This window comes from Melozone crissalis, unplaced genomic scaffold (assembly GCF_028551555.1).
Source record: "Melozone crissalis strain CALT ecotype California unplaced genomic scaffold, PUWL_Pcris_2 ptg000016l_1, whole genome shotgun sequence".
Taxonomy (NCBI): Eukaryota; Metazoa; Chordata; class Aves; order Passeriformes; family Passerellidae; genus Melozone; species Melozone crissalis.
This window is the reverse complement of record NW_026535794.1, coordinates 48,693,658-48,719,153: the sequence shown is the minus strand read 5'-3', so window position 1 is coordinate 48,719,153 and position 25,496 is coordinate 48,693,658. Positions and strand designations below refer to the sequence as shown.

Below are 25,496 nucleotides of genomic sequence, written 5' to 3'. Positions count from 1 at the left end.
GTCCCCTGGAGCAGGTGACACAGGCACACATCCAGGTGGGGTTGGAATGTCTCCAGAGAGGGAGACTCCATGAACTCCCTGGGTAGCTGTTTAGTGCTCTGCCACCCTTAATAGAAAGTTCTTCCTCCTGTTGAGGTGACACTTGTGGTGTTTTAGCTTACAGTCATTGCTCCTTGTCCTGTCGCTGGGCACCACCAAAAACAGCCTGGCACCATCCTCTTGGCACCTGCCTTAGAGACATTTATCTGCATTAATGAGATCCCCTCTCAGTCTTCTCTAGACTCAACAGGCCCAGCTCTTGCAGTCTCTCCTCATAAGAGATACTCCAGATCCTTGGTTAGGAACATTCCAACATTGTTAAATTACACAGTTTCTCTTCTCTTTCTTCTAATAGTTCATTCTTACCTGCAGCCTCTGAAACAGACCTTGGCTATTCTGAAGCAATGTAAGGGATAAACTTGGTCCTGGCTTCTATTTTCATTCAGCAATTACAGAAGAGAACTTCAGGAAGGGCATACTGAAGCCAATGCAGCAAAGAAGTGATATGCCACCACCACTAATATGGCCTCCTTACAGGCCATGCAGGGAGTCCCAAACAGTACTATAACATTTTGCACAAAATCTATGCAAGCTGGAGTCCTTATTGCCCCACATATAGAGGAGTGGTAAATGTAGATTTTTCTATTAACAAAGCAATGAAATATCATAATGCATTACTCATGTTTTAACATTTTTATTTTAGAAAGTGAACATATCCATTAAAAAAAAAGAAAATGCATGGAGTTAAAAAAAAGTAAACATTAACTAATGACAAAACAGCAATAACATAAAATAATTTTATCTAGTGAGACCCAATAATTATTAAATATACTTCCACCACAGAGAAGTTTTACTTCATTATATTACCAGTCTCTTGATTAGGTACACAAGACAACACTTTCCAGTAATTACCTAGTCATTAGAAGATCAACTTCAGGAATCACTGAATAATAAAATACATTGTGGACAAATACTTTCATACCACCTGGGAGGCAACCTAATATACATATGTCAACAAGGTACATCTTCATGAGGTATTACAGTACATGGGAACCTTTCCCTTTACTTTCTAACGAGTAAACTCTCCTGTCAGCAGCTCTGCCAGCAAGTCAGCCACAGACTCTGTTGCCAGTTTCCAAACCCCAACAACTTCCTGCAGAGATTTTCTTTCTGCAACAGATCACACAAGTCAGGATGAATGAAGATGGGAGTAAACAAACAGATACTGTAAACAGGTAGGCTGAAAAGAAAAGGGCATCCACTCTTCCAGGTGAGCACTAGAAGGCTTCAAATCAGAAGTTCCAACTTCTCAAGAACATTTAATACCTCCCTCAGCCTGAGCTTTGCTGTGAGTGGTGAAGTGAAAGCATGAGGCACGATAATTCCAGAAGTAAATCAAGTCACTTCCAAAATAAGGAAGTAATCTCATATTTAAACAAAGTACACTACAAAAATGTTAAGATGAGGCTGCTCCAGTGTAACCAATTTGTAGTATTAAACAAAAGGGGAAATAGCAAATCAGGTTTGCCCATGAAATCTTCATGCATATTTGTCCTAGATTTAAACCAAAGAAAATCTCTTCCTAGCATTCTTGTGCTTTCCTCTCCAAAGCAGTATATCTCTTTGCTGCCAAAAAAGGAGCTTTTACACATCTGGTCCACTACTGTCCTTTCCAGGAGAACTAAAAAATAAATGCAAAGGAGCCTGACTCTAGGCTCTCAAGAGCTTCACAGGATTTCCTTCTTGAAAGCTGCTATGAGAGACAGACTGAGTTCAAAAATTATGAACTCTGAAGAGTTAACACACCATTTAATTTGTTTGGAAAGGAACTAAGAAGAAAAAGTATATCTTTAGGAATATTCAGGTTCTATGCAAAAGAACTTACCTGCTTTTTCTTATTTGCTATACAATTGGTTTTTCACTGTCTTGTTTTTCTTCAGAGTCTTCATCAGAACCTGAAAAGGAAGACAAGAATGCTGTAGATCAGTTGAGAGAAGCTAAAAGATACGAAAGTGTTAAGATTTTTTGGGGGGTTTTTTGACAAATTAGTCTGAATGTCTTTCATTTCTTGGAATAGCATATCAGCTGTGTTTTGAAGCTCAAATCGTACAGAATAAATTTACTCTTTCCAGGCTGATTTTCCACTTGCAACCTCCAGAATAGACTTGGTTACCAAGTAACCAATGTCGAGGATGAAGGGTCACCCCATATAAAGAAGTGGCTCCAGGGCATGTCCCTGGACAGGTGCAGCTTCAAGAGAGACAAAAAGAGACAAATACGCTGACAATTCCAACTGAGCTAAGTTTATGTCACCTCCTAAAAGCAAAGATTTGTTTTAAAAAATGTTGCGATATCAGCAGAGAGGTTTATTCCCCGCTGCACAATCACAGGGGATAGTTTATCTCTACATATTTGTCAAATCAGTATGTATGGCATGGTGACCAAAAATTGCTCTCTTAGAACAATCCATAGTTTGTCTTCTTTGAAAGAAATGCATATTTTTGAAGGAAAATTTTAATAATGAGCTATTTTTACTCTACATTATCCAGCAGTTTCACTCTGTGACTACCAGTGTGTGTTAGTTCAAATATATTAATCTGACTGTTTCTTTTGTGTCTCATACCCATAAAGGGTGCTTAAAATATACCTGGCAGTCAGGGCAGACCTGGAGAAAGCACCTGAGCTGTTACTGAATCCCATTGGACAAGCTGAAAGTAATGGCACACCTACAGTCAATACATGCATGCTCAAACACAACATCTCACTGCACAAGCAACACTGACCCAGCCACAATGTCTAGAAAAACACGTTAGCTTCACTTGCACTTCCTCTCACACTGTGTATTCTGCTGCTAAAAAAAAACAACACAAAACCCAGCTGAACAGCTGAGTCCAGTACAATACTTCCATTATTCCTCAAAGCAGACCCACAGTTGTAGCTGAAATCCATTTTCAATTTGAATCGCTGGTTATACTCGACACTAATGCTCAGTGACCCCTAGATGGAGCTCGGAGTCATTCACTAAGCCAAGATGCTCAGCAGAGAGAAAGCAGACAGACATTAAAATTAAAAATATCACCAACATGTGTAAATCTATACTGCAAGAGAGGCAAACTTACCCGTAGCAACTAGAAGACATTATTTTAATTATATTGCCTTATACAGCACAGCTTTGCAGAGGAGGTTTACTTTTTAGGAGAAAAAGACTGATACAGGAGTTGGGGGTCACCACTGCATTCTCAGGTAACTCAAATTGTAGGAAATTACTTATTTCCTTGAAATGCTTGAGACACATTCTTGGATCTTGCAGGATTTACATTTATTTTTGATTTAATCAGTTCATATCTCAATTAGACAAAGCATATGATATGCAGAGTTATATCTGATTTACCCAGACAGGTGAACCTTTTTATAGAGAGAAGGCTTTTTTCTTTTTGGTATGAGAAAAGAAAAGAAGCTCTGATTGAAGTTTCCGTTTGCCTTATAGCAGTTTCAGATTCATTGTCTATCCTAAGACAGTATAAAGCTCCAAATTTGGGCTGGATTAAATTGTGCATTGCTGCATAAATGCTATTGCTGGCAGATAAGAAACCACAGAGTCACAGAACATCTCAGGCTGGAAGGGACCCACAAGGATCACTGATGGCAGAAGCAAACCATAACTGCCTTCTTTCAGTTGTGGTGCCATTTTATTTCAGACTTACCTTGCTTTTAGTCAGAATATGACTTAACTATGACTTATACACTAATCACATGTCTTGTAACCCATCTGGTAGACAGTAACTAAACTGAATTACTGAACAAAAAAGAATCTTGCATTTTAGGATGATAAATACAGTTTTCATTTAAAAACAAAAATATATTTTTCCCCTTCCCTTCTTGAAGGGCATGAAATATGCAGGAGTGTAAAGTGAATATGAAACATCTGTCACTAAGCCAATGCAAGTACCTGCTACAGACTCAGGGGGAGAATAGAACTGCCCATCAGAGAGGACTCCTGGATGAAGAAGAGCTGCTCGTTCTGAAGCATCCTGTGCTATCAAAAATCCTAAAAGAAAATAAATAGCAGAAAATAATTCCTCAATGCTAACACCTAAAATCTTAAAAGATCAAATACTGATGAAGAACCTTGAAGACTGATGTATTATATTAGCACTTCTAACTAGTTACTTCTTTAAAGAAATATATTTTTAAAAAGCATCAGCAATTAATTTAACACTTATGTGTTCTATTTAAATGCTGGCAGCTAAGGTGACACACACTAGCAAAACAGAGATATTGCACACATGAATTAAGGAATTTTTCCTTCTACTACGTGGGATTACATGATTACATTGCCATATGTAAATTCATCAATATTCACTGGCTAACTAAAACTTCTGAAATATATTTTTAATGATCAGTGAGGCGCCATGCACAACCAAATAAATTATTTTCTCTCTTTGCCACAATGACCCTTCACTAATGGCTTGCTTTCACCTATCTGTCTCAACATTTCTGCAACCTTCATAAACTATTTGCATGTGTATGTATGGAATATTTTGTCTGTGAATATTCAATATGAAAAAATGCAAAAGTCTCCAAACTGGTTACATTTCTTATCTTATTTAGATAACACCATGATGCAGCTGTATTTCCTCATCCCCTTACAAGACAAAAAAAAGTTACTCTAAGTTTCTTTCTCTCCAGGTAAACCCCACTGTTCTCATTCAACCACCTTCCTTCTCAGACCAGTGAAAAAGAAGAGGGAAGAGATCCAAACAGAAAGACTACACTCAGAGCACATAAAAATGGAGGCATCCATGCCCATTCAAAGTTTTTTGATTTACCTAACAGATAAACATGCCTTTCCAACAGAGTTTCAGACTGTATTTCAGGTAATGATGCATAAATAACAGGTTGGCTGTATAATTACTCTTCTGCTATTGAAACTCACAAGCATCTGCAAGCTTTCCTCCCCTCACCCCTCAAGCAGTATTCTCTTTCAACTGAAACAGTGGATTTCCTCCATTTAGTTGAATACATTGAGTGTCAGATGACCTGGTGCCTCATCTCAAAGGTTGAAATTCACATTTGTCCTGGTCTCATTCTACCTGTACATGAAACAGACTCTCCACAACACTTCTTTGCTTTCCCCTTTCCACCTCAAAAGAAGAGTTAGTGACATTGAATTAGTTACTGTGTCTGCTCTTCCTAAAAGAGGAGCCAGACACTTTATGCATTATCCAGAAAATAAAGTTTTACAAGCCCAACTTAGTTAAATTTTCATACCTCAAGCATACAAAATTAAACACATTCCCAAGTGCTTGACAAAACTGCTCATCTGGCCCTTTTGACTTTTAACTTTGCCTCCCTAAATTAATTAACACCTCACTTCTTTGAAGGCATATGTTCCTCTTTCCAAGAGGAAAAAATCATGACATTTGATTTAATTTTTTCCACAGCCTTTCAAATTTTGAGAAGCTGAAAGAAGCATTCTTCTGCCAGTTAACATGGGATCAAGTGTTGCCAAAGGCAGTGACTGAAGGGAAATAACACAAGCTTACTATTTTCTTCTTCAGCTTCTTGTGGTAACACTTTAAAGTCCAGGAACCAAGTTTCAATCCAGGCAAGTATGAATGATATGATGGGCAGCACATAGCCAAAAGCACCCTGTGAGAACAGCTAGAAAGAAAGAAAACATTACAAAAATTACTCTAAAGAATCTTGCTTTTAAGAAAACAAAGTAAAACAAACGTGTGATTAGAATATATACCTGTGAAATAATTACTTTTGCTAATAAAAAGGCACTGGTCACTGCTGTTGTAAACTGAAAGAGACAGAAGAGATAAACTAATGAATGGATTTAGCTTCTCATTTCTGCCATTATGTATTACTTGCAGCTCTAAATATTTACTGATATGCAAGATGACATAGATTAATAGAATATAACAAGCATGATACAATTAACTTAAAGTGTTATCAAAATAACCTTATAAAAGGTAACTTCTAATACAAACACCTCCAAACATTGATTTCCACATAGCATTTTGTAGAAACTAAACTGCCTGAGTATGTAAATTGTGATCTCACTGCATAATGAAGATAATGTAGATTATTCATCAAGTCCCTTAAAAAAACCCAACTATTTATGTATTTGGGAAAAAAGAAAACAGCAGTTGTTCCAAATTCTTTTCACTACCATCCAAATCAAAATATCCATTTAAAACAACAAAACATCTTTGTGGGAATAAATTGGAATAAATATTTTAATTCATTAAGTGGTATTTCGAATTTTTTTTGAAGACTTAATACTCCCTGATACATTTTAAAAAATCAGCATGCTGGATAAAATATCTTCAAAATGCCCAAAATCTGAAAACGCAGTGAACAAATACTGTTCACATAAGCAAGGCCTCTATATGTTCTAGTGCATTTGGGTCCAGCAATTCTTTAAAAACCAGCAGAACCAACTTCTGTTAATCACAGGTAGGATGTTAAGATTCAAGGCTTTGGCAAAACCTCCAGTGAAGCTTTATGTATCTAAAATTATGAGACTGAGCTCACTCTCACCACCTCACAAACACAAGCATCAAGCTGGAGGATTAAGAAATACCCTAAAGCTACCCAACTAAGAGCAAGGACTTTTTAAGAGGTATGCATTTAAATATAAGCACAATCAGAGCAGCAGCTGCCACGATGTATGTGACTGTGCCATGCTAGTTACACAATCTATAAAAATCATGGCATGTAGTCTCAGAGTACTAAGCAAACTGCACGCTACTCACTTGAAGAAAGTTACACATGAACATGCTCTACAGGCACCTACCACAGTGTAAGGGGAAAAAAAAAAGTCTGATTTACAAAGCACTAAGCCAGCAATACACCTATTGTATTACAACCTATAGTACTGACTGGTGGAAGCATGAATTTTTCACCAAATTTTGCATTCTTTGTCATCCACATCATACAGCTGCATTAAAGATACTGGCTCCAATCCACTGTGGTTGCCTACAGCTCTTGAGAACTTCCTTTATAAGAAGGGATGCATATTCAACCTTTTGTATTGGAGCATGAAGCAATACAGGTGCTAGTGTTCAATGGGTGGCACCTGCAACTTCTTAAAGAATGTAGGACTTAATGGACACGTGGATCTCTGGCACAATAATGCCAATTCTTGTTTTCAAAGGAGGTTCACTATTACAAATGCAAATATATTTCCCACATTGATTAACAAGTCTCAGAGGTAACAAGCAGTTATTCATACTGGACTAAAAATAAACTTTCCATTTGTATTAACATGATACCTAACAAGAATCACACCCACTGTTCTATTAAATTCTTGCCTTTAGGCTGAGAATCTTCCAGAAAACAAGTTTTTAATTTGCTACTGTGCAACAAATATACCATCAAGATGATTCTTAACACACAAGGGTTAAGAGGCATCTAAAATTTTGTCTGCTTGATCCATTCTAGGAAAAACTCCATGATGCTTGGCCACTACTCACAGCTATTGCCCACCAATGGCGCAGTCTGCACATTGCATATGCAAGTATTAACACCTTAAACCGAAAGACTGCCAGTAGCTATAGAGAAAGGAAAAAATATTGGTTGGTTAATTCAGAACACAGAAGAACCACAACATTCTCAGCTCACCGAAAATACTAACTACTTACAAAGAAACTTAAGACAGTCTAAATTCTGTTACCAAGAAACAAATTTGAATGTGTACTTATAAAACAGAAATAGAAGGCGATTTCCCATTTGTAAAGCCAATGGCAACATCCACCTGCCTAGACAGGCTCTAATGTGCAAGCATGTGCCATTCCACGAATAAATTAGAAACATAAGAAAGCTATACAAAGTGTCTTCATGATGACTTTACCTGACTGGAATCTAAACAGTTATGTTAACCCAGATTAACAGCTGGATGCAGTTAATCCAGCAGATACCTTGATCATCACTGTGCATCTCACTGATTTTAGCAGCGTGCTACTATACTTCTAGTATTTTGTGGAATATTAACATTGTAATAATCATTTATTCTTTATGTAGCTGCCCACAATAGCAAGTCATTCTATTTGGCAGTAGAGAAAGGAAAGTTATGGCATTTGTAGGCCAGAAAATTAAATCCATAGCAGACAGACAAGATCTCTGAACCAGGGACCCTGAGCTTCAATTTCCCTATTTATTTATTTTTTGACAGTAGATTTTCGATTCTGAACACATCTTTTAAAGCAAGTTGGAGACAAAGTGTGAAACAAATACTTAAAAATGAAGAGAAATCAAAGACAGCCATGGCCAGAGGTATGATAAACCCATTTAATCTTACGCAAATGTGTAGTAGAAACAGAGGAAATCCTGTAAAAACCCACAAACAATTTGCAGTTCTAGTCCCTTTCCAGGGAATAAAAGTTTATTATTTTGCATTACATGCTCTTAACCCTTGGTTCACCTACAGGATAAAGGAATTTCAATGGTTACAGATAACATTTTTTGCCTTCTGCAGCATGGTATATCATGGAGACCCTGCCAGCAAAACAATGGAAAAGGGAGAAGGAGCATAGTTTGCTAGCTTATAAAATTTTTCAGTCTAGTATGTAAATTCATTCGGTACAGCAAATGCCCAATGCAGAAGTAAGGATGGGGTTTTACACCAGTTTCAAAGAGAGATTCTGGATATGGTCATCAGTAAAAATGACTGATACCAAACCAAGTCACCTCTGCAAGGCAAAGAAGATCTGGTAGAATTAACAATCTTGCCCTTTAGAAGCACTGTAAAAAAAATCTTTTACTTGGGTTGTGCAGCTACAGACTTGCTTAAAGAAAGAAATTTCCTCTTATGTGCCTAAGGTACTTATACATAGTAAGAGAGCATCATTGTGCCATCTCTTTTTGCTGTTTGAGTTAAAACACAGAACTCTGAAACACCTGCCCTGTGCAGGCCACCCTGGGCACAAATCTCTCCTCCTTGCAGCCACCTTATGCCCAATGAAGGACAAAAATGTCAGTTTAAGCAAAATGATTTTAGAGTGCAGGGCTGTGGGTCTTGTCCTCTTAATAAACTACTTTATGTCACATAAAAGTCACATTCTTGACCAGGTTTTCCACCTGCTTTTCCACACACCCCAAAGCTAAAGATGCAAATAGATTGGCCCTAAGCATTTCTATCCACAGGCTCCATGAGCTTGCTGCCAGAGCAGGATTGGGCAACCCCTAGATGGGTGAAATTTGGCCCTTCTGGTTTAAATTATCAAGAAAAGATCAGCCCTTGCACAAGACTCAAACTAGGAAACATCTGTGGAAGGAGGAATGGGAAAACTATACTTTTGCTGCTCCTTTTTCTTTTTTTAAGAACACTTACAAATATATCAAAATATGAAGAAGAGTAGTCATAATGTAGGACTTCTTTCTCTAAGGTAGTCTCAATGCCTCCTTTTACCTACAAAGGAACAACAACACACAGCTTCAGAAAACAAAATACACAGAAATATGAAGAGTAAAACTAATAATTCCCTGCTGATATACAAAAAGATCATTAAACTAAATACAGAAGAGCTGTCTGCCAAGAATGATAAGGTCAAGACTATTGTTGCTTTTTGTTTTTCAAGATTACATAGACTTTTTGAAGTGAAAACATTTAGGATTATGATCTGGCCTAGGCAAGCAACATTTCAGGCTGTCCCAAAATAAAAGCAAACAAGCTATTGAGGGAGGAATAAATTATTAAGTGTTAAGGACTGCTACACAAACTCACAAAGTGCTTTACCTCTAATAAGGAGCATCAAAACAGCTGATCAAAAAGCCAACCATAACCCAGTTTCTATTTAGTCACATGTTTCACATAGGAAACAGAACAGAGACTGAATTCATACTTCAGATCTCTTCCTTATCAGCCCTCACACAATTTGTTAAGAGAGCTGAGCCAAAAGATCCACAGTAAAAAAAGTCAGAAGCTGCAACTATTAGAATAATCTCACACAAATAACTAAGATTCAAGTTTAATTCTTCCATTTGCTGATGAGATTCAAAATTACATCTTCCTTAGCCACCATGTTTCTTTCCAGTGGAAGGACTCAACTGTTCAAACTGGCCTTGTAAGAAAATAATTTAAGGTGTATTGGCTCAGAGAACGAGAAGGAGTATCTATCTTAGTTGAAAATTAAAAACCTCAGTGTCCCTCTCCAACTGTTTTTAATATGAAATTCCATAATTAAACACTGCATGAAATATTTATGTAAAATACCAACAGAAGGCTTTAAAATTGAGTTCAACTACTGTGATATCTTTAAGGAAAGGAGCTACCAAAGCACACCAACAACATATGCTCACTATCTCAAAGCAACGCAGTCTCCACACTTCCACACTTTTCCAACTACACTGCAGGACAGTGTTTTCCTGAGATTAGTCACTCCACCTCTGAATTTCTTCTATTTCTTCTCCTCTTCCTCCCCTCTATGGCTACCTAACAAATAGCCACTTTCGAACTAGTTTTCCCTTGGTTACTCTACTGTATCACGTGTGATTATCTGTTTCCAGCAGAAACAAGGAAGATCAACTTCCCTCACTCCAAGCTGTTCATCACTATGTGGCTGTGTGAGGACCATATTAAAACAAGGATAAACAGAGGACCATGGAAGCCTTGATTTTTGCTCAAAATGCAATGGAGCTACTCCCCGAAGCATTTAACAATAAGCTACACTACACCCAAGGAAACTGGATAATGGCAACAAAGTGAAAACAATGATTACAGGAAGTCTCATAGCAATTCTGCACCAATAACACAGGGTCCTAACACAATGCTATTTGACTTCTCACAAACAAAGCAATTCAAAGAAAAACAGAGCAAAAAACCTAAGCATGTGCCAGATCCCAGATATCGAATTTTAGCTTCTAATCTCATTGACTTTGAATGACAAAAACCTGTTTTTTATTCTTGCTGACATGTGGCAGTATAGGACACTTGTTCCTAATATGTTGTCCTGAAAATACAGCTTTTTACAAAGAAAACTGCTGTGATCTTGAGGCCCATTGATACTGTAGCATTCAAAATGAAACACCATATTATGAGTTGGTAGCATTTTCTATTCAGAATCTTCAATATTCTGAGAGCACTTATGTGCAAATCTGTACTCTAAAACCTCAACAAGAGATATAAACCCACTCTGTTCCTCTTAGTCGTATAAGCTGTTGAGAAACTGGCCTAAAAAAAGAACTGCATCAGAACACTATGCTACAACCACTTTTCCACCTAGAGAGAAACAGAAAGTCTAGTCCCAAAATTACATCATTCGGGCAAGCAAAATTTTCTTTCTCAAATTAAATCAGAACGAATATTTTTCACTGTATCAATGAGCTATTGAACAGTCAGCTCCTGAAGCTTCATAATGTAAATCAATAACCAAGGTTATTTATCTACTAAAGAAATGCTGACAAAAAATATTTACTCAAGATCTTTATTTCTAGAAAAGGGATTCCTCCCTAGTGTGTCCTTTCTTAAATGCAAAATAGATTACATGTTAAAACCCAGCTCAAGAACTAGGATGCTACTTATGAAGTAACAATAAATGAGCTTTCATGTTGCTTTCTGGAAATTTTAGACCAGATTACAAATGTTGGAGTTAAAAGGTGGCAACTGTGGAAGTTTATGTTGTTTAAATGCACCCTGCCATCCATACTGTGTAACACACCAAGTTTACATCAAAGAAAATACAACAAAAGAAAAGTTTTGGCCATTAGAAGTCCTTTCAGGGACTAACAGTGAAATATCACTGACTTAAAGTTGCTCAGAAAGCAGTCTTGAATCTGGTTAAAATTCATATTTTGGCTAGAAAGGAGCAACTTATCAACCATCTCTGAAGTGAATAAAACCTTAATATACCATCTAAGGGTAGGTACTGAAAAGACAACTCACATTCAATTCTATTATCCACAGTAAGGTTATGAACAAGAGATCAAATGTAACAAACAAACAGAAAGTCCTTCTGACATCTGAGATGCCTTTCTTCTCCCTGCCTTCATACGATTCAATCCTTGCCATCAGCTGTGTGGGGTTGATGGAGTGGACATCCCGCAAGGAAGGACAAGATTCCACACTGCTACTGTGAGCATTTTCTGCATCAGCTGGGACCCGAATCATCCTGGGTTTGCTTAGAGTGCTCTTCTGCCAGTTTCACCATCACTAGAAGGCTGATCCATACAGGAAGGATTTCTAAACAAACAAACAAAACCAAACCATATTAGTCAATAAACCCCCATAATTCCAAGAGCTATTTTCATCTTACAATGTCAGTTCTCTTTTTGCTAAACAGATGACTAAGAGAATTAGGCAAGTAGGCCCTTGAAATTGTTTCTAACACAGTATCAAGCTCCTCTTCATCCCTCAGAGGATTTGTGAAGCAAGAGAATTAATGTTCAATTAGGCCACATGAAGTAAGGGAGCACTGTCTAGATTTAAAGGGTCATTTCTCCATGCTGCCAGAGTGAGATCATTGAGTAGAATGAATAAAAAGCACAATGCTGTGCATCCTTTAAGGTTTTCAATACTGACTTAAATGCTCTCAATAAATAGGAAGACAACTTAAAGGAATTTCCACATACAATTCCTTAAAATAGCAGTGTTAGTTAATAGCACATCCAGAGCTGACACAAACAAAAGATGAAAAGTCCATTAAAATCCCTGAATAGTGTAATAATCATTCTATAAAGCATATACACTGCTATTTGTTCTGTAAATTCAGCTGCTATAGCAACTTACATTGCCAGACAGTTTCTTCATGAAAAAAGTATGTGTAACTAGTGGTTAAAGGTAATGCAATTACCCTAAGTCTCTTCTGACTACAAGGCTTTTGAAAGAATTTTCAGGCTGAATTTCCTATAAAACTCAGGCAGTTTGATGCATGATTCACTTAAATCCTCCATGAGAACATTTGTCCAATTAAGGCTTCTAGAAACGGACTCAGAAGGTCACAAAAGTTTCATGGAAACACACAGAAAATTTAATTTTATGTAAAATGCTCAGGTAATTAAGCTACACATCCTGCAAGCACAAACCACATCAGACAAGTTTTTCTAACACTGGGGGAATAGCTTTTTGAAATTCAAGAACAAAACTTTGCCTCCTCCTGGGTGGATTATCTCTAAGTTAATGGCAAGAGATAGAGAAATTCTTCCCACTCCTGTCTTTCAACAGCATTTCAATTCCAAAGCTGCAAGAACACAGTCAGCCAGAGCTCAACAGGGCGCCTGTAACACACCACTAGGCAAACACAAGGGAGGATACAAGGACACAGGGGAACAGTGAAGGTGCTGTGGGGAGCTGCCAGAGCACACACATCACAGCTGAGGAAGACAAAGCTAGCCAGGGAGGGTCAATGTCTAGGTCAAGTCACACAGAACAGCCTTTAGGGAATTCAAAGCACCAGGCAAGGGTGGACAAGCACAATGCGCCTTTTTATCTTCCTCCTTTGTTTCCACAGCAGCTGCCTGAAGCATGGCTGGCAAAGGGCTGTAGGGGAGGGAGACATAAGTGGTGTGTGCTTGGTCAGGTGCCTTGAGCACTGCACTGAACTTTGGGCACCTGAACCCGAGGGTGTGAGCAGGATCGCAGCACTCCAATGCTGTAAACAGCACTTGCTTTGTACTGGAAACCCTCACACTAAAGTGCCCTGCTATGTAACAGCAGCCCATAGGAAAATGTTGGGGATGAGACAAGACACAAACCTCACATCAGGCCATCAATGGTTATATTTCAAAATAAAAAGATAAGTAACACCTGAACCTCCAAAAAATCCCATCTATATTGGCTAAAATATTTATTTTATTTTGATGTGGAACTCAGTGCCAAATATATAGGAAGTTGTTACTTCCAGGCTGGATTATTGCTAGATAATAGACAGCACAGGATGGCAATGCAAATAGTACAGCCAGAGTGAATTGCTTCAGAATGTGCTAGTTCAGCATCCATTTGCTTTGTGGGGCCGTTTGCAAAGAGAAAAGCGTGGTTTTAAAATGTGTTTGCTACCAGTTTGTTTTGAAGCATGACTCAAAACATCAGATTCAGCTTATAAATCCCATGTACTCTTAAATCCTTACTGTTGTAGACATCTTTTCATTAAAATCCTTTTGTTAGGATTTTTCCTGCTGAAGCTGAGAAGTTTCAGCAACAAAGTGTAAGTAATGGTTATCTGCTGCTGTGGAATGCAACAGGTGGATCCGTGATTGGTCTCCTGTAGATGTTTGGATTTACTGACCACTCACGGCAGAGCTGCTCTCGCTCTCGGTCTGAGCCAGCTGCCTTTGTTATCATTCTTTTCTTTTCTATTCTTAGCTTAGCTAGCCTTCTGAGAACTTTCCTTCTATTTGTTTTAGTATAGTTATAATGTAATATACATATCATAAAATAATAAATCAAGCCTTCTGATAATGGAATCAACATTCTCGTCTCTCTCTTCACCTGCAAACCCTTGTGACCACAGTCACACCTTACTACTGACAGTCTTTTTTCCCTCAAGCCCTATAGATAGAGGATACTCACAACAAGAGAATTTGTCCCTGGTCTTGCTCTGCCTGCTGATCCATCAGATCCATGTCTGGACACCTGGCAGGGCCTCTCTTGTCACACTAAGCTGGCATCAAAATGTTGTGATTCCTTAACTGAACAGACATAGCTTGGCAGCTTTTTGCACTCATTGCAACAGCTCTGCAAACTGATTAATCACCAAGTATGTGCTAAAGATTGTTTCCCATAGTTTCTCTCATTAATTAAAATAAAAAGTTCCTTTGTACCTGAATGACATAATCAGTCATTTCATCACACCAACATTCTAAGATGGTTTCAGGTGTGTGCACAAAAAAAAAAATCTTAAATTCTTCTTGGCAGCTGTTTTACAGGCACACGAGCGCTATTAAAAAGAAGCACTTCCCTTTTAGTGTTGAATGGTGACTTGGCCTGACACTTTCCCTCCCATCTCAGCACTAACAGCAACAACAACTCTCCTCCCTTGCACTTCCAAAGCACCAATCATGCCCTATCTCTCTCACCCATCACAAGTTTGCAGTGGGAGTGAGCCCTGCTCTTCCCTTGGCTCCATTTCTCCAGGGGCTCTTGCTTGTGCAAAACAGCCTGTGCTTGGAAGGGTTCCAGGCTTGCAGCCCCATGGGGAGCTGCCACTTTTCAGCCCTCCATGTGGGCAACACAAGCACCAGGAAGGCACAGGAGTACTTTTCATGCATCTCTGGCCAAGAAACTCAGTGGCGGAACAAGTTTAGGAAGGCAAAAAAGGTGTGTTTGTCATTGAGATGTGTCACACGTTTGAGAAAACCACACAATTCTTTTGCATGTGACTATTACTGATCCTTATTCTTGTTATTCAGGAAGCAGGCAGTGCTTGGCCTGAATTCATGCTGCCACATTACTTGAGTTTTTGCATCCAAAATGATACATGACATTGTTGTTGTTCTATTGTCGTGGTTATTGTGTTTTCTAAAAACCAAAATAATTTTAAAACAGAGAAAAAATTATAAACTGGGTGTGAGGATGTCTGGGGTTTGGGTTTTTAAAAGCCAAAATGCAAATTCAGCCAGAAAAAAAATTAATTATTAAATAAAGAGTGAAAATCACATTCTTAAAACTTCTGAGTTGATTTTTCCTAGAAAGAGCCTTCTTTGTGTGTCAGTCAGTTATCTACTTTCCCGTGTCTGGTAAAGGTTAATATTTTAGATAATTTTTAGGGTGTTTTTACAATATCAGTAACATATTTTCAAGACAGCTTGACATCTGGGTGTCTGGGTCTCTGATTTGAAGGAAACTGGGTTTACCTGGCACCACTTCTTTTGGCTCCAGGCAGTTCCATTGTTTGGAACAATGTAATTCTATATGGTAGGGTTCAGGAAGGGTGTGTGGTCAAAACAAACACATCCTATGAAGAAGTGATGTTTAGAGACCAGCACATTCATTTTCTGCAGAGCCTAGGTGAAAGACACTCACCAGGAAGATAAACAGCCCATAATTCAGAATATTCCACGAAACTCTATGGGCAAACTTGCCTGGAGAGGTGGAGATCATACAACTGTGTTGGATACAAACTGTGCCATTAACTCCTTGCCATGAGAGACAAGAGAGCAAGACAGAAATCTGTTCTCCCTACACAGGCCCATCAGCAAATGGCTCTCCACAAGATATAGGGGATTTGCAATGTTCTGTAGCTTTCCTTTGCCAGACTTCAAGTGATGGTTTTCAAGCTAAACTGAAGATTGCATGAACCTGCTCCTGGCTACAGCTGCACATTGTGATAATGCTTGTGAACATCTGTTCTGAAAGAGTCAGAAAAATAAAATCCTGTTTCCAGTATATCTCTTATGTTACATGTTTTTAAAAAGTGTTTTCAAAGCTAAAAAAATCCCTGGCATTTCAGGCCAATAACAGTCTGGTTGTTATTTGACTCATCATGAGGGCAGAACAAAATAGAGTATTTAGTTGAAAGGGACAGAAAACCTTATCCAACTGCCAGACCACTTCAGGGCTGACCAAAAGATTAAGTATGGCATTAGGGACAATGCCCAAATGCCTCTTGAACAGGCTTGGGGCATCAACCCCTTCTCAAAGAAAACTCTTCAATGGTTCAATCACACTTGGTAAAGAAACATTTCCTCCTGTCAGTCTGAACCTGCCATGATAGAGGCAGCTTTCAGCCATTCCCACATGCCCTGGTACTGGGCACTACTGAGAGGAGATCAGCAACTTCCCTCTCCACTTCACCACCTCAGAAAGCTGCCAAGAACAGTGTGGCCACCCCTCAGCCTCCTTCTCTCCAAACCAGATTAACCCTGTATCTTCAGCTGCTTCTCACAGGGCATTACTTCTAGCTCTTCAACCAGCTTCAGTGTCCTCCTTTTGCACACATTTAAGGACCTTCACATCCCTTTTAAATTTTGGGGCCCAAAAACGCACAAAGTACTCAAAATGAAGTTGCAGCAGTGCTAAATAGAGTGGGATGATCACTCCTTTTGACCAGCTGGTTGTGGTGCATTTGATGGTTTGCCACTGCTGACTTTGAGCCTGCTGTCTGTCAGCCAGCATCCCCAGACCCATTTCTGTGGTGCTGCTCCCCAGCCACTCTTGAAATTTGCACTTGTGGAAGGTATGCTCTATCCCAGGTGCAGAGTCTGGCATTTGTTCTTGTTCAGTTTCATGCTACTGATGATTGTTCAGCACTCCAATCCACCCACATCCCTCTGCAAGGCCTCTTGTCCCTTGAGAGTGTCAACAGCACCTCCCACTTTAGCACCATCAGCAAACTTGCTGACAGTGCATTTGACTCCTGCCTCCAGATCACTGATAAAAACTGTGAGCAGAACAGGGAGAGAGCCCAGAGGAGTCCCACTCTCTACAACCCTTTGAGCCCTGCCCTTCAGCCAGCTCTTTCAGCAACCATCTACCTGCTCACTTCACAGTCAGACTTGTCCAGAAGGATGTTGGGAGGTACAGTACCAAACACCTTAATAAAACCCAGGAAAACTATATTCACCACCTTTCCTTCATCTGCTAGGCAGGTGAAATGACAGGATCTACAAGCTTACTGAAGTGTAAAAACATTTAAGAGGGAAATAAAACTTCTGAAATAAGAATCCACATTAGTATATTTGTGATATGCCTTCTTCAAAAAATGTAAGATTTTAATGAGGCTTTTTTGTTTTTTTCATAACTGCATATATTCACTCAACTGCTAGTAAAATATTTAGATAAGTAAGTTTTCTATGTTGACCTATTCAAAGTCATAGCAGCATATTTTTCCTGGAAAGAAAGCCTCCAAGGTTTGTATCTATTTAAATTAAAGGTGTGTTTTGCCTTTTTTTTTTAAACACTTAATCATTATGCCCGTAACTTAAGTTTCCAAACAGAGAATTAAATTCTCAAACTTTCTAGTGAAATACAGATTTTACACTTATTAATAGTTTTCACTAATATAATAAGTATAATAAGTGGAAAGTAAATCAAGCTAAAAAAAAGTAAATCAAGAATCAAAATGATCAAGCTTAGGACTGCAGTCCTTCCCTGCTCTCAAAATCTGCTAAAGACTTCAGCAATATATGGTGAGAGCTTGCCCATGATTTCAAGCTACATTTACAATTAACATCATTATTTTCATTCATAGTGACAGAAGCAGATGGCACACACTGCATGTGTCAATTTTACACATATCTTAGAGATGGAACATCAGAATGCTGCTTCTCTTTTCTATCATTATTCTACCCCTATTCTTCCAGTTTATTGGTTTAAATTATTTTTGTTTACTATATTACTGTAGCATACATGAGCAACAGCACTATATATGATTTGGTTTTCCTTCCAAGAAGAAACCACACAGCAAAATTTAACTGAGAAGAGATAAGTGATTAAAAAATGAAAAAATAAAAAGGATTACTTAAAGGCTATCAGCAGCTCAGCAAAATCAAAACTGAAAGTGCCACACAGAGGCAATTTGGAAAAGGCAATAACTTACTTTAAAATATCAGAGAAGTCACCTTTGCATAAAGTAACTCGGCACACAATGTAACACTGTGTCACAACTGCTGTTGAAACATACTGAACACCTGGAATACTTAGTATATGTGTCCAGACAACAGTAAATATGGACCAAACATTCCTACCATAAACAGCTTTTCTGTGAATGTTAAAAAATAATCTGAAAGTATTTCTTCTTTCCAATGAGTAAAACAGGATGACATGGCCAATATAGTGGGCAAGATGCTCAAGTACTGTGAAAACTACAGGGTAGTTTTTTACTGAAAAGCTGACACCAAAAGAGCAGCAATTTTCACTTGTAAGAAAAAAAAAAAACACCAAAAAAAACCCCCAAAAACCAACAAACAACCCAAAGCCAAACAAAAAATCCCACCAAAAACAAACAAAAAAAAGCAATTCCTTGCTTAAAACTTTCCTCATAAGGAGACAAATAAAACATGCCAGTCCTTTATCAAAGGACTGATATATTTTCTGATCAAAGGGCTGACATTGCTGCTTACACTACTTGCTACACAACATGGATAAAACCCAAAATTTCTCACAAGAACAGAGCTTAATACAGTAATTGGTATTGTAACACTAACATTCTAATATTTAAGTTATACTTAAAGACAGTTTCAGACAATTTTAACGTACCTAAAGGAAAATGGTCTCAAACCATTGTTTGCTCTGGCACCATCATGAAGCTCAACTTCATTCTCTATCTAGGCATAGACACAAATTGCTCTAGCCAACACCACGGACAGAATATACAATTAACTGTAAAGACTCTATATTGGAAGTCAAATAAACTGAGAGTTTCTGGTATGAAGCTGTATTAACCTGGAGGAGTATTAGCAGAAGGCTCTCAGTGTGTTTTCTGACAGTCTGAGCACACACCCTGATTAAGAGCCAACACAGATAAAACCAATACCTATGAAGTAATGCTGATTATAAATGAGGGGAAGGAAAAAACCCCAAGAGCTGGAGACTGTCTCCAAAGCTTACCTGGCTCGGGAGGTTGCCGTTTATTGCAGCCCCGAGACACATGCAAAGTCTCTGTTTCTGCCCGCGCGTTCGAAGAATGAGTCGGAGCTCTTCAGTTCTCGGTCTCAGAGTTGTTTATTGTATCTTATCTATAAAAATTTTTCTCCTGTCCAGCCGAGGTCCACTCAGCAGGACAGCCAGTGGCACTCTGACTGCCCCCGGGGCGGTGTTATCTCTTTATACTACAAACTACGTATAACATGTTTACAATTGCTTTCCAATACCTATTACCTATGTTAGACAGTGAGCTTCTACTCTAAACCAATCCCAAAGTGCCAACATCACAGCACAAGATGGAGGTAGAGAAGAAGAAGAAGAAAGGCTGGACACACCCAAGTCCCTCCATCTTGTCTCCAAGACCCCTATTCTAAAAATCCCAAAATCTATTTTTTCACCTACTGATAATTTTATTATTACACTACTTAAACTTCTGTGCTTTCAGGGCTTCATACAAAGCTGGCAATTTGATCCACGGGTCATAATCAAATCCAGCGGTGTTCTGGGCTGTGTGCCAGGGTCTCTGAGCCCCCCGACAGGGGTCCCAGCAACTCTGGACACCCAGAGGGATGTACTGAGTTCTGACACACCTGGACACATTTTTTATGGTTTTCCACTATAAATGAATGAAACCCACTCTGCTGACATACGCTGTCCCTTTTGTTTGCATAACTGCAAGAACTAATTTCCCTGAAATCCACTTGCAGCAGATACATTACTAGTGACCTCCTGATTGCCACTGCTCCTGTTCCTGAACAGCACTTAAATCCCTTCCAAGCTGCACTCATTTTGTCCCTAACTGTAACACATCATTGCCTCAGAAATATTTTAATGCTTCAATGCCTTTAAAAACACTGTTTGAAGCACTGATCTGTCCAAAACAAATATTCCTTAGTGAACATGAAGGGATATTTAAAAAAAAAAACAAACAAAACACCACCAACAAAAAAACCCCAAACCTGGGGCCAGACACTTTAATCAAAGTCAGACTGAAAAATTCAAACTGATGCACACCCACAAAATTCCCCCAACATAAGCAGAAGATACTGTAGAGTGCTTTGGCAATACTCTAGCTTTTCAATTAGGCAACACAGCAGGAATTACAAGTTACAAATATGCAACACATTTAAAGACTGGGAAGGTTTCCCACTGGAGGAGCAGGGCAAGATTTAGCAGCATACAGGAGAGAGCTCCTTACAAAGAGTTTGGCTTTATCTGAGTGTTCAGAACTAGAGCAGCTCTGATTTATCCTGAAATAGCAGCTCTTACCATAAGTGACTTGTCCCTGTAAAAACAAAACCAAAACAACAAACCACCAGTTTCCTTGAGAAAAATGTTTCCCCAATTTCCTATGCCCCCATGGTGACCTAGCAAAAGTAACAGGGCAATTGTACACATTTGTACTGAGCAGTGTTTTTCTCAGACCATTGAAAGAAGGTGAAAAAGAGAAAGAAAAAAAAAAGGAAATACATTTCCAGGTTAGTAGAGCATCTGAGGAAACAGCAGTGTCACCTTTCTCCATCCCAAGAGTGAAACTCCTAGATTCAGAAAGTCAAATCAAAGTGCTCCAACCTTGGACTAATTTTCTCTGCAGCAAAAGAATCCCTGTTACTGAGCCATGTCCTGCAAAACACTTTTGTCCTTTTCCAAACATTTCATTTTTTATTCTATCAGAACTGAGGAAAATGGCAGAGTAAACAGCTTGTAAACTTGGCATCAGCATTGTCCATCCTTCCTTTCATCTCCACAGTCTCTTCCCCTCTGGACTCCTTCTTAAGAGCATATCCCAGACTTCCACTTTTAAAATGAGCTCAAACCAGAATGAATGGCCCATACAGGGCTCAAACCTGCACCACACCATTATTAGAACTGTGCTAATATGCAGCTATATCCCATGTTAAGAAAATACTAAAAATTAACAAAAAGGATGCACCATAACATGTTCCAAAGGTCTGCCTCAGATCTCAGCTGCACTGAAGATACTTCAGCATTGCAAACTACAAAACTGAATCCTGTGCATGTTATCACTGTTAGACCCTTAGAACACAGAGAGAGAAAGTGTCCCAGGTATAGAACTGGCAACATGTCATTCCATTTAAAACCTATACATTCCAACTGACAGTACTCACTTCTTTGAATTAGAGAATGCTATGGATTGGAATGGACCTTGAAAATCATCCAGCTCCAACTCTTACTTAAATAATTACCAAACCAAAACTATAGTTTTTTAAAAAATAACATAATCCTTTCTTTTGGTTTAAATCTTGTGGACTAATCTTGCCAAAGACCTGAAACTACATTGGGATTTTACAGTTTTATACAGTAAGCTCCCCTCAATTGTTTTAACCCATGTATACAGTATTTTTGTGTGCTGTATGTATGCATACACATTCCAGTCAGAAGAAATATCTGGAGAAGAGAAGAGAAGAGAAGAGAAGAGAAGAGAAGAGAATTATTTCTTGAAAGAGCAGGGAGGGAGAGGTGGGCATAAAGGGGAACTGGTACAAAAATAAGGGAAAGACAGTTAAAAAACCTCCAATGAATCTGGTACTAACTCTCCTTCACATCTGTTATTGTGCTCTCTGGAGCTGATATTGCAGCCTACCCAACACCAGCTCATAGAAATTAAGATTTCATGGCAAACTTTCTCCATTAAACACTAAATAAGCAATTGGGCCTAATATCCATTCAGTTTCTCAGAGTTCTTTGTGGGCCAAAGAAACCATTTAGATAGCAAAACCACATCTATTTTATCACGTCTGCATTCCTCTAAGTACAAAACACAATTTTTCAAAGACGCCAAACACCTCACTGAGTGCCTCAAACATCAAGCACGATACTGGTTTATAACACTGACTACTCCTACTTGTTTGTTTGGTTTTTTCCCAAATCAACAACAAAAATATGCCCCAAGGCTGCTAGCCAGACACTACTTGGACAAGAAAAGCTATTCTTTTGCTAGCACAGAACTGTGGGACTCTTCCTGAAATAGCTCAGGCATTTTATGTATTAGTGAGAAACACTCAGGATTCTGTCACTCCCTCAAGAACCATTCCACAAAATGGTGCAAAAGTTTATTCCAGGCAAACAACCCCTGAAAATTCCTGAATCTTAAAGAAAACAGCATTTCAAGAAACTGACATACATTTCAGAAAGGGATAAACTTATGTAAGATTTTTTTTCACTCTTAATTCCTCTTTTACAGCTCTTGAAGGTGCTTCAAAACAAAAGGAGGTTTCAGGTTCTACATTTTAGCTCTACTTTTCTTCTTAAAGGACCTTATAAAGAAACAATTAGCTACTCCAAGCAGCAGTTCCAAGTTCTAGCAAAGACCTACATCTGAACCACAAGGAGAAAATACTTATTTTTAACACACTTCTGTATAACTTATCTAATTTTTCTGTCAGTGCAAGATGGAAATTAACTCCTGATGTCTGAAGTGATGCTATTTTAGGCTGATAACTGAGCAGCTGAACTTAATATGGAGAGCATAACGTCATTAGAAGATATTCAGTTGTGTTTTTTTGGTTCTAAGACTACTTTTTTCAATTTTTCATTTCTAATTCTACTCTCAGCTGAATTTAAGACAGCAAGGCAGAGAGGTAATGTACAAGTTGTCTTTTAACACAGTTGCTAACGATTCCAAATTAAGAACAGATGTTTAGCACATACAGTTAAATTAGAGAATGTTTAACAAGCAACAAATCTGTGATCCTTCAAAATGACTCATCTGAGTTGCTGGATGAGAAATCACAGTCCCTGCTGTGATTTCGATCACAAGTGTGATTTACTATTATCATGTCATCAATACCTTCTGCAAAATCACTGGTAATATTGTTCATGCTGACTTAATTCACTGAGTGAAATCCTTTAGTTGTGCTTATTAGAAACTAGATAACTGTAAAACATTTCAACAAATATATTTTAATAACTGTATGTTTAGCTAGGATGCTCTGACAAAGTTTAAAATGGTAAAGTCCAAATACATTCCTTCTCATGAATGAAGGCCTAGAACAATTGTGCTAAACTCATTTTGAAAAAATCATGGCTTGAGAATTTATGAAAATTAGACCACATTACATCAAGACAACCACATTTAAGGCCAAATGCACCAAAACAAATGCCTAATCCAACTGAGCTTAGTATTTCATCAATTCCAGCATTGTTAAAAGGTCACATATATCTTTCTCAACATGCCAAGTCTATAGAAAGCAACATTCATCCTGAAAAGGTCTAACACATGAATAACAAAAAAATACTTAAAATTATGGATTTGTGCCACAACAAGAGGATCATGGGTGCGTTTTTTGCAAAGTAACTGGTGCTGAACACCATCAACAAACAAACAAAACCCAAATCACTCTGCATCTGGCCTACTTAAAACTGCAAAGCTGATGAAAAACATCTACTAAAAATAGTAGCACCACTACAGACTTATAAATAGAAATGAATCTTCTTACAATGCTGAATTCACTAACAATACCCCAAAACACTGCGATTTCCAGCACAAAATGACAATTTTCATAGCAATTAATATTCAACACAATATATATAATACGCAGATATTATATAAACCAAGATGACAAATTTGCACAGTAAAAAGTATTGACAACGTCGTGCAAAAACACAGTGATGGTCTTTAAAACACAGTGATGGTCCTTCAAGCGGACTAAGACAATTTAAAAACAAACAACCTCTTCAAGCAAGTTTAGTATTTGTGGCGAATATTTCCCAGGTTAAAGCCGACCACTGTGTCTGCTGCCACCTGACCACAGTGAATTGGGAGCTGCCGAGTGTCAGCGCTCCATCAATGAGTAACTTGAGCTGCTGCTCCAAGGCTGCGGCTTTAACCCGCTCTCTCTGCAGACGCGTCACCCTCGACACGGATTACAAACGCTGCACTTCAGCACTGTATGACCCACTTTAAATTCGGATGCTGAACGCAGGCAGTGCCTCTCCGAACCTGCCTAAATTAACCAGAATTAACCCTCAGCACGACATTTTCCGCGATGCAAGCCGGGCGGTCGCAGGGCCCGGCTCGCTCGCAGCGTTACCAGCAGGACAAACAGGTCGCCGTACCTCCCTGAGGATGGAACTGCTGGGCTGGAATCGCAAGGAGAGAGGGAAAGCAAACCTGCTGCGGGTCCGCCGGCAGGAGAGGCGCTGGGCACGCGGGAGAGGCGGCCCTGCCCGCAGAGCATCCCCGAGCGCCGCACGCACCCCCTTCCGGGACAGGGATCCCCTTCCCGCACAGGGATCCCCTCCCCAGAAACGGCCCCCCGCCCCGCTCAGCCCGCCTCCCGCACGTGATCGCCTTCCTCCTCCTTCCTCCTCTTCCTCTCCCTGCCCCCCCTCGCCCCAGCAGGGCAGCGGGCTGCGAACCGAGGGGGACAAACCCGCGCCCTCCCCGGAGAAAGCGGCGGCTCCGACACCGGAGGAACTGGGGAAAAGGGAGGGAAGGGAAAGGAAGAAAGGGAGGGCCGAGACGACCCGGGCCGCACTGGCGGCCCCGCCGCCCCTCTGGCAGCAGCACGCCCCGCATCCCTCCCGGCCCGTTCCCCGCCGCGTTCCCCTCTGCCCTCGCTCCGGGCGAGGGTCAGCGAGCTCACCCAGCGCGCCGCTCCGGCCCGCACAGACGGCCCCGCCGCACCGGGCAGCGCCGCAGGCCGCGGGGACGGGCGGGGCGGGGCCCGGCGGCAGGGGCGGGCCCGACCCGGCCTCCCGCTCCCTCACGGAGCGCAGGATGCGGCGGGACTGGCGGCAGGGGCGGGACTGGCGGCAGGGGCGGGCCCGGCCCGGCCTCCCGCTCCCTCACGGAGCGCAGGATGCGGCGGGACTGGCTGCAGGGGCGGGCTCGGTTCGGCCCGGCCCGGCCCGGCCCGGCCCGGCCCGGCCTGGCCCGGCTCGGCCCGGCTCGACCTCCTGCTCC

At 39.8% G+C, this 25,496-nt stretch overlaps 1 protein-coding gene across 4 annotated transcripts; it reads right to left on the bottom strand.

Moving 5' to 3' along the window:
- Nucleotides 1-1,924: 1,924 nt before the first annotated feature.
- Nucleotides 1,925-25,240, bottom strand: STARD3NL (STARD3 N-terminal like). Of its 4 annotated transcripts, none has more exons than XM_054273588.1 (8): nucleotides 25,177-25,240; nucleotides 11,933-12,229; nucleotides 9,383-9,460; nucleotides 7,527-7,604; nucleotides 5,795-5,848; nucleotides 5,586-5,703; nucleotides 3,989-4,087; nucleotides 1,925-1,994 (listed from the first exon to the last, which is right to left on the bottom strand). In XM_054273588.1, exons 2-8 carry the CDS (start codon nucleotides 12,155-12,157, stop codon nucleotides 1,942-1,944), a joined length of 705 nt encoding a protein of 234 aa, XP_054129563.1. In that variant the 5' UTR covers nucleotides 12,158-12,229; nucleotides 25,177-25,240; the 3' UTR covers nucleotides 1,925-1,941. The 4 variants fall into 4 exon arrangements, with proteins under 4 accessions (XP_054129563.1, XP_054129564.1, XP_054129565.1 ...); XM_054273589.1 differs by lacking the exon at nucleotides 25,177-25,240 and adding an exon at nucleotides 24,647-24,778; XM_054273590.1 differs by lacking the exon at nucleotides 7,527-7,604.
- Nucleotides 25,241-25,496: the final 256 nt, after the last annotated feature.

Coding starts and splice junctions, on each gene's coding strand:
- STARD3NL (XM_054273588.1), bottom strand. CDS start 12,157: ATGATTCGGGTCCCAGCTGATGCAGAAAATGCTCACAGTAGCAGTGTG. Junction 5,849..7,526: donor GCCATTGGTGGGCAATAGCT/GTGAGTAGTGGC, acceptor TGTCTCTTTCAG/TTTACAACAGCAGTGACCAG. Junction 4,088..5,585: donor AGAAGCTGAAGAAGAAAATA/GTAAGCTTGTGT, acceptor ATTTTCTTTTAG/GATTTTTGATAGCACAGGAT.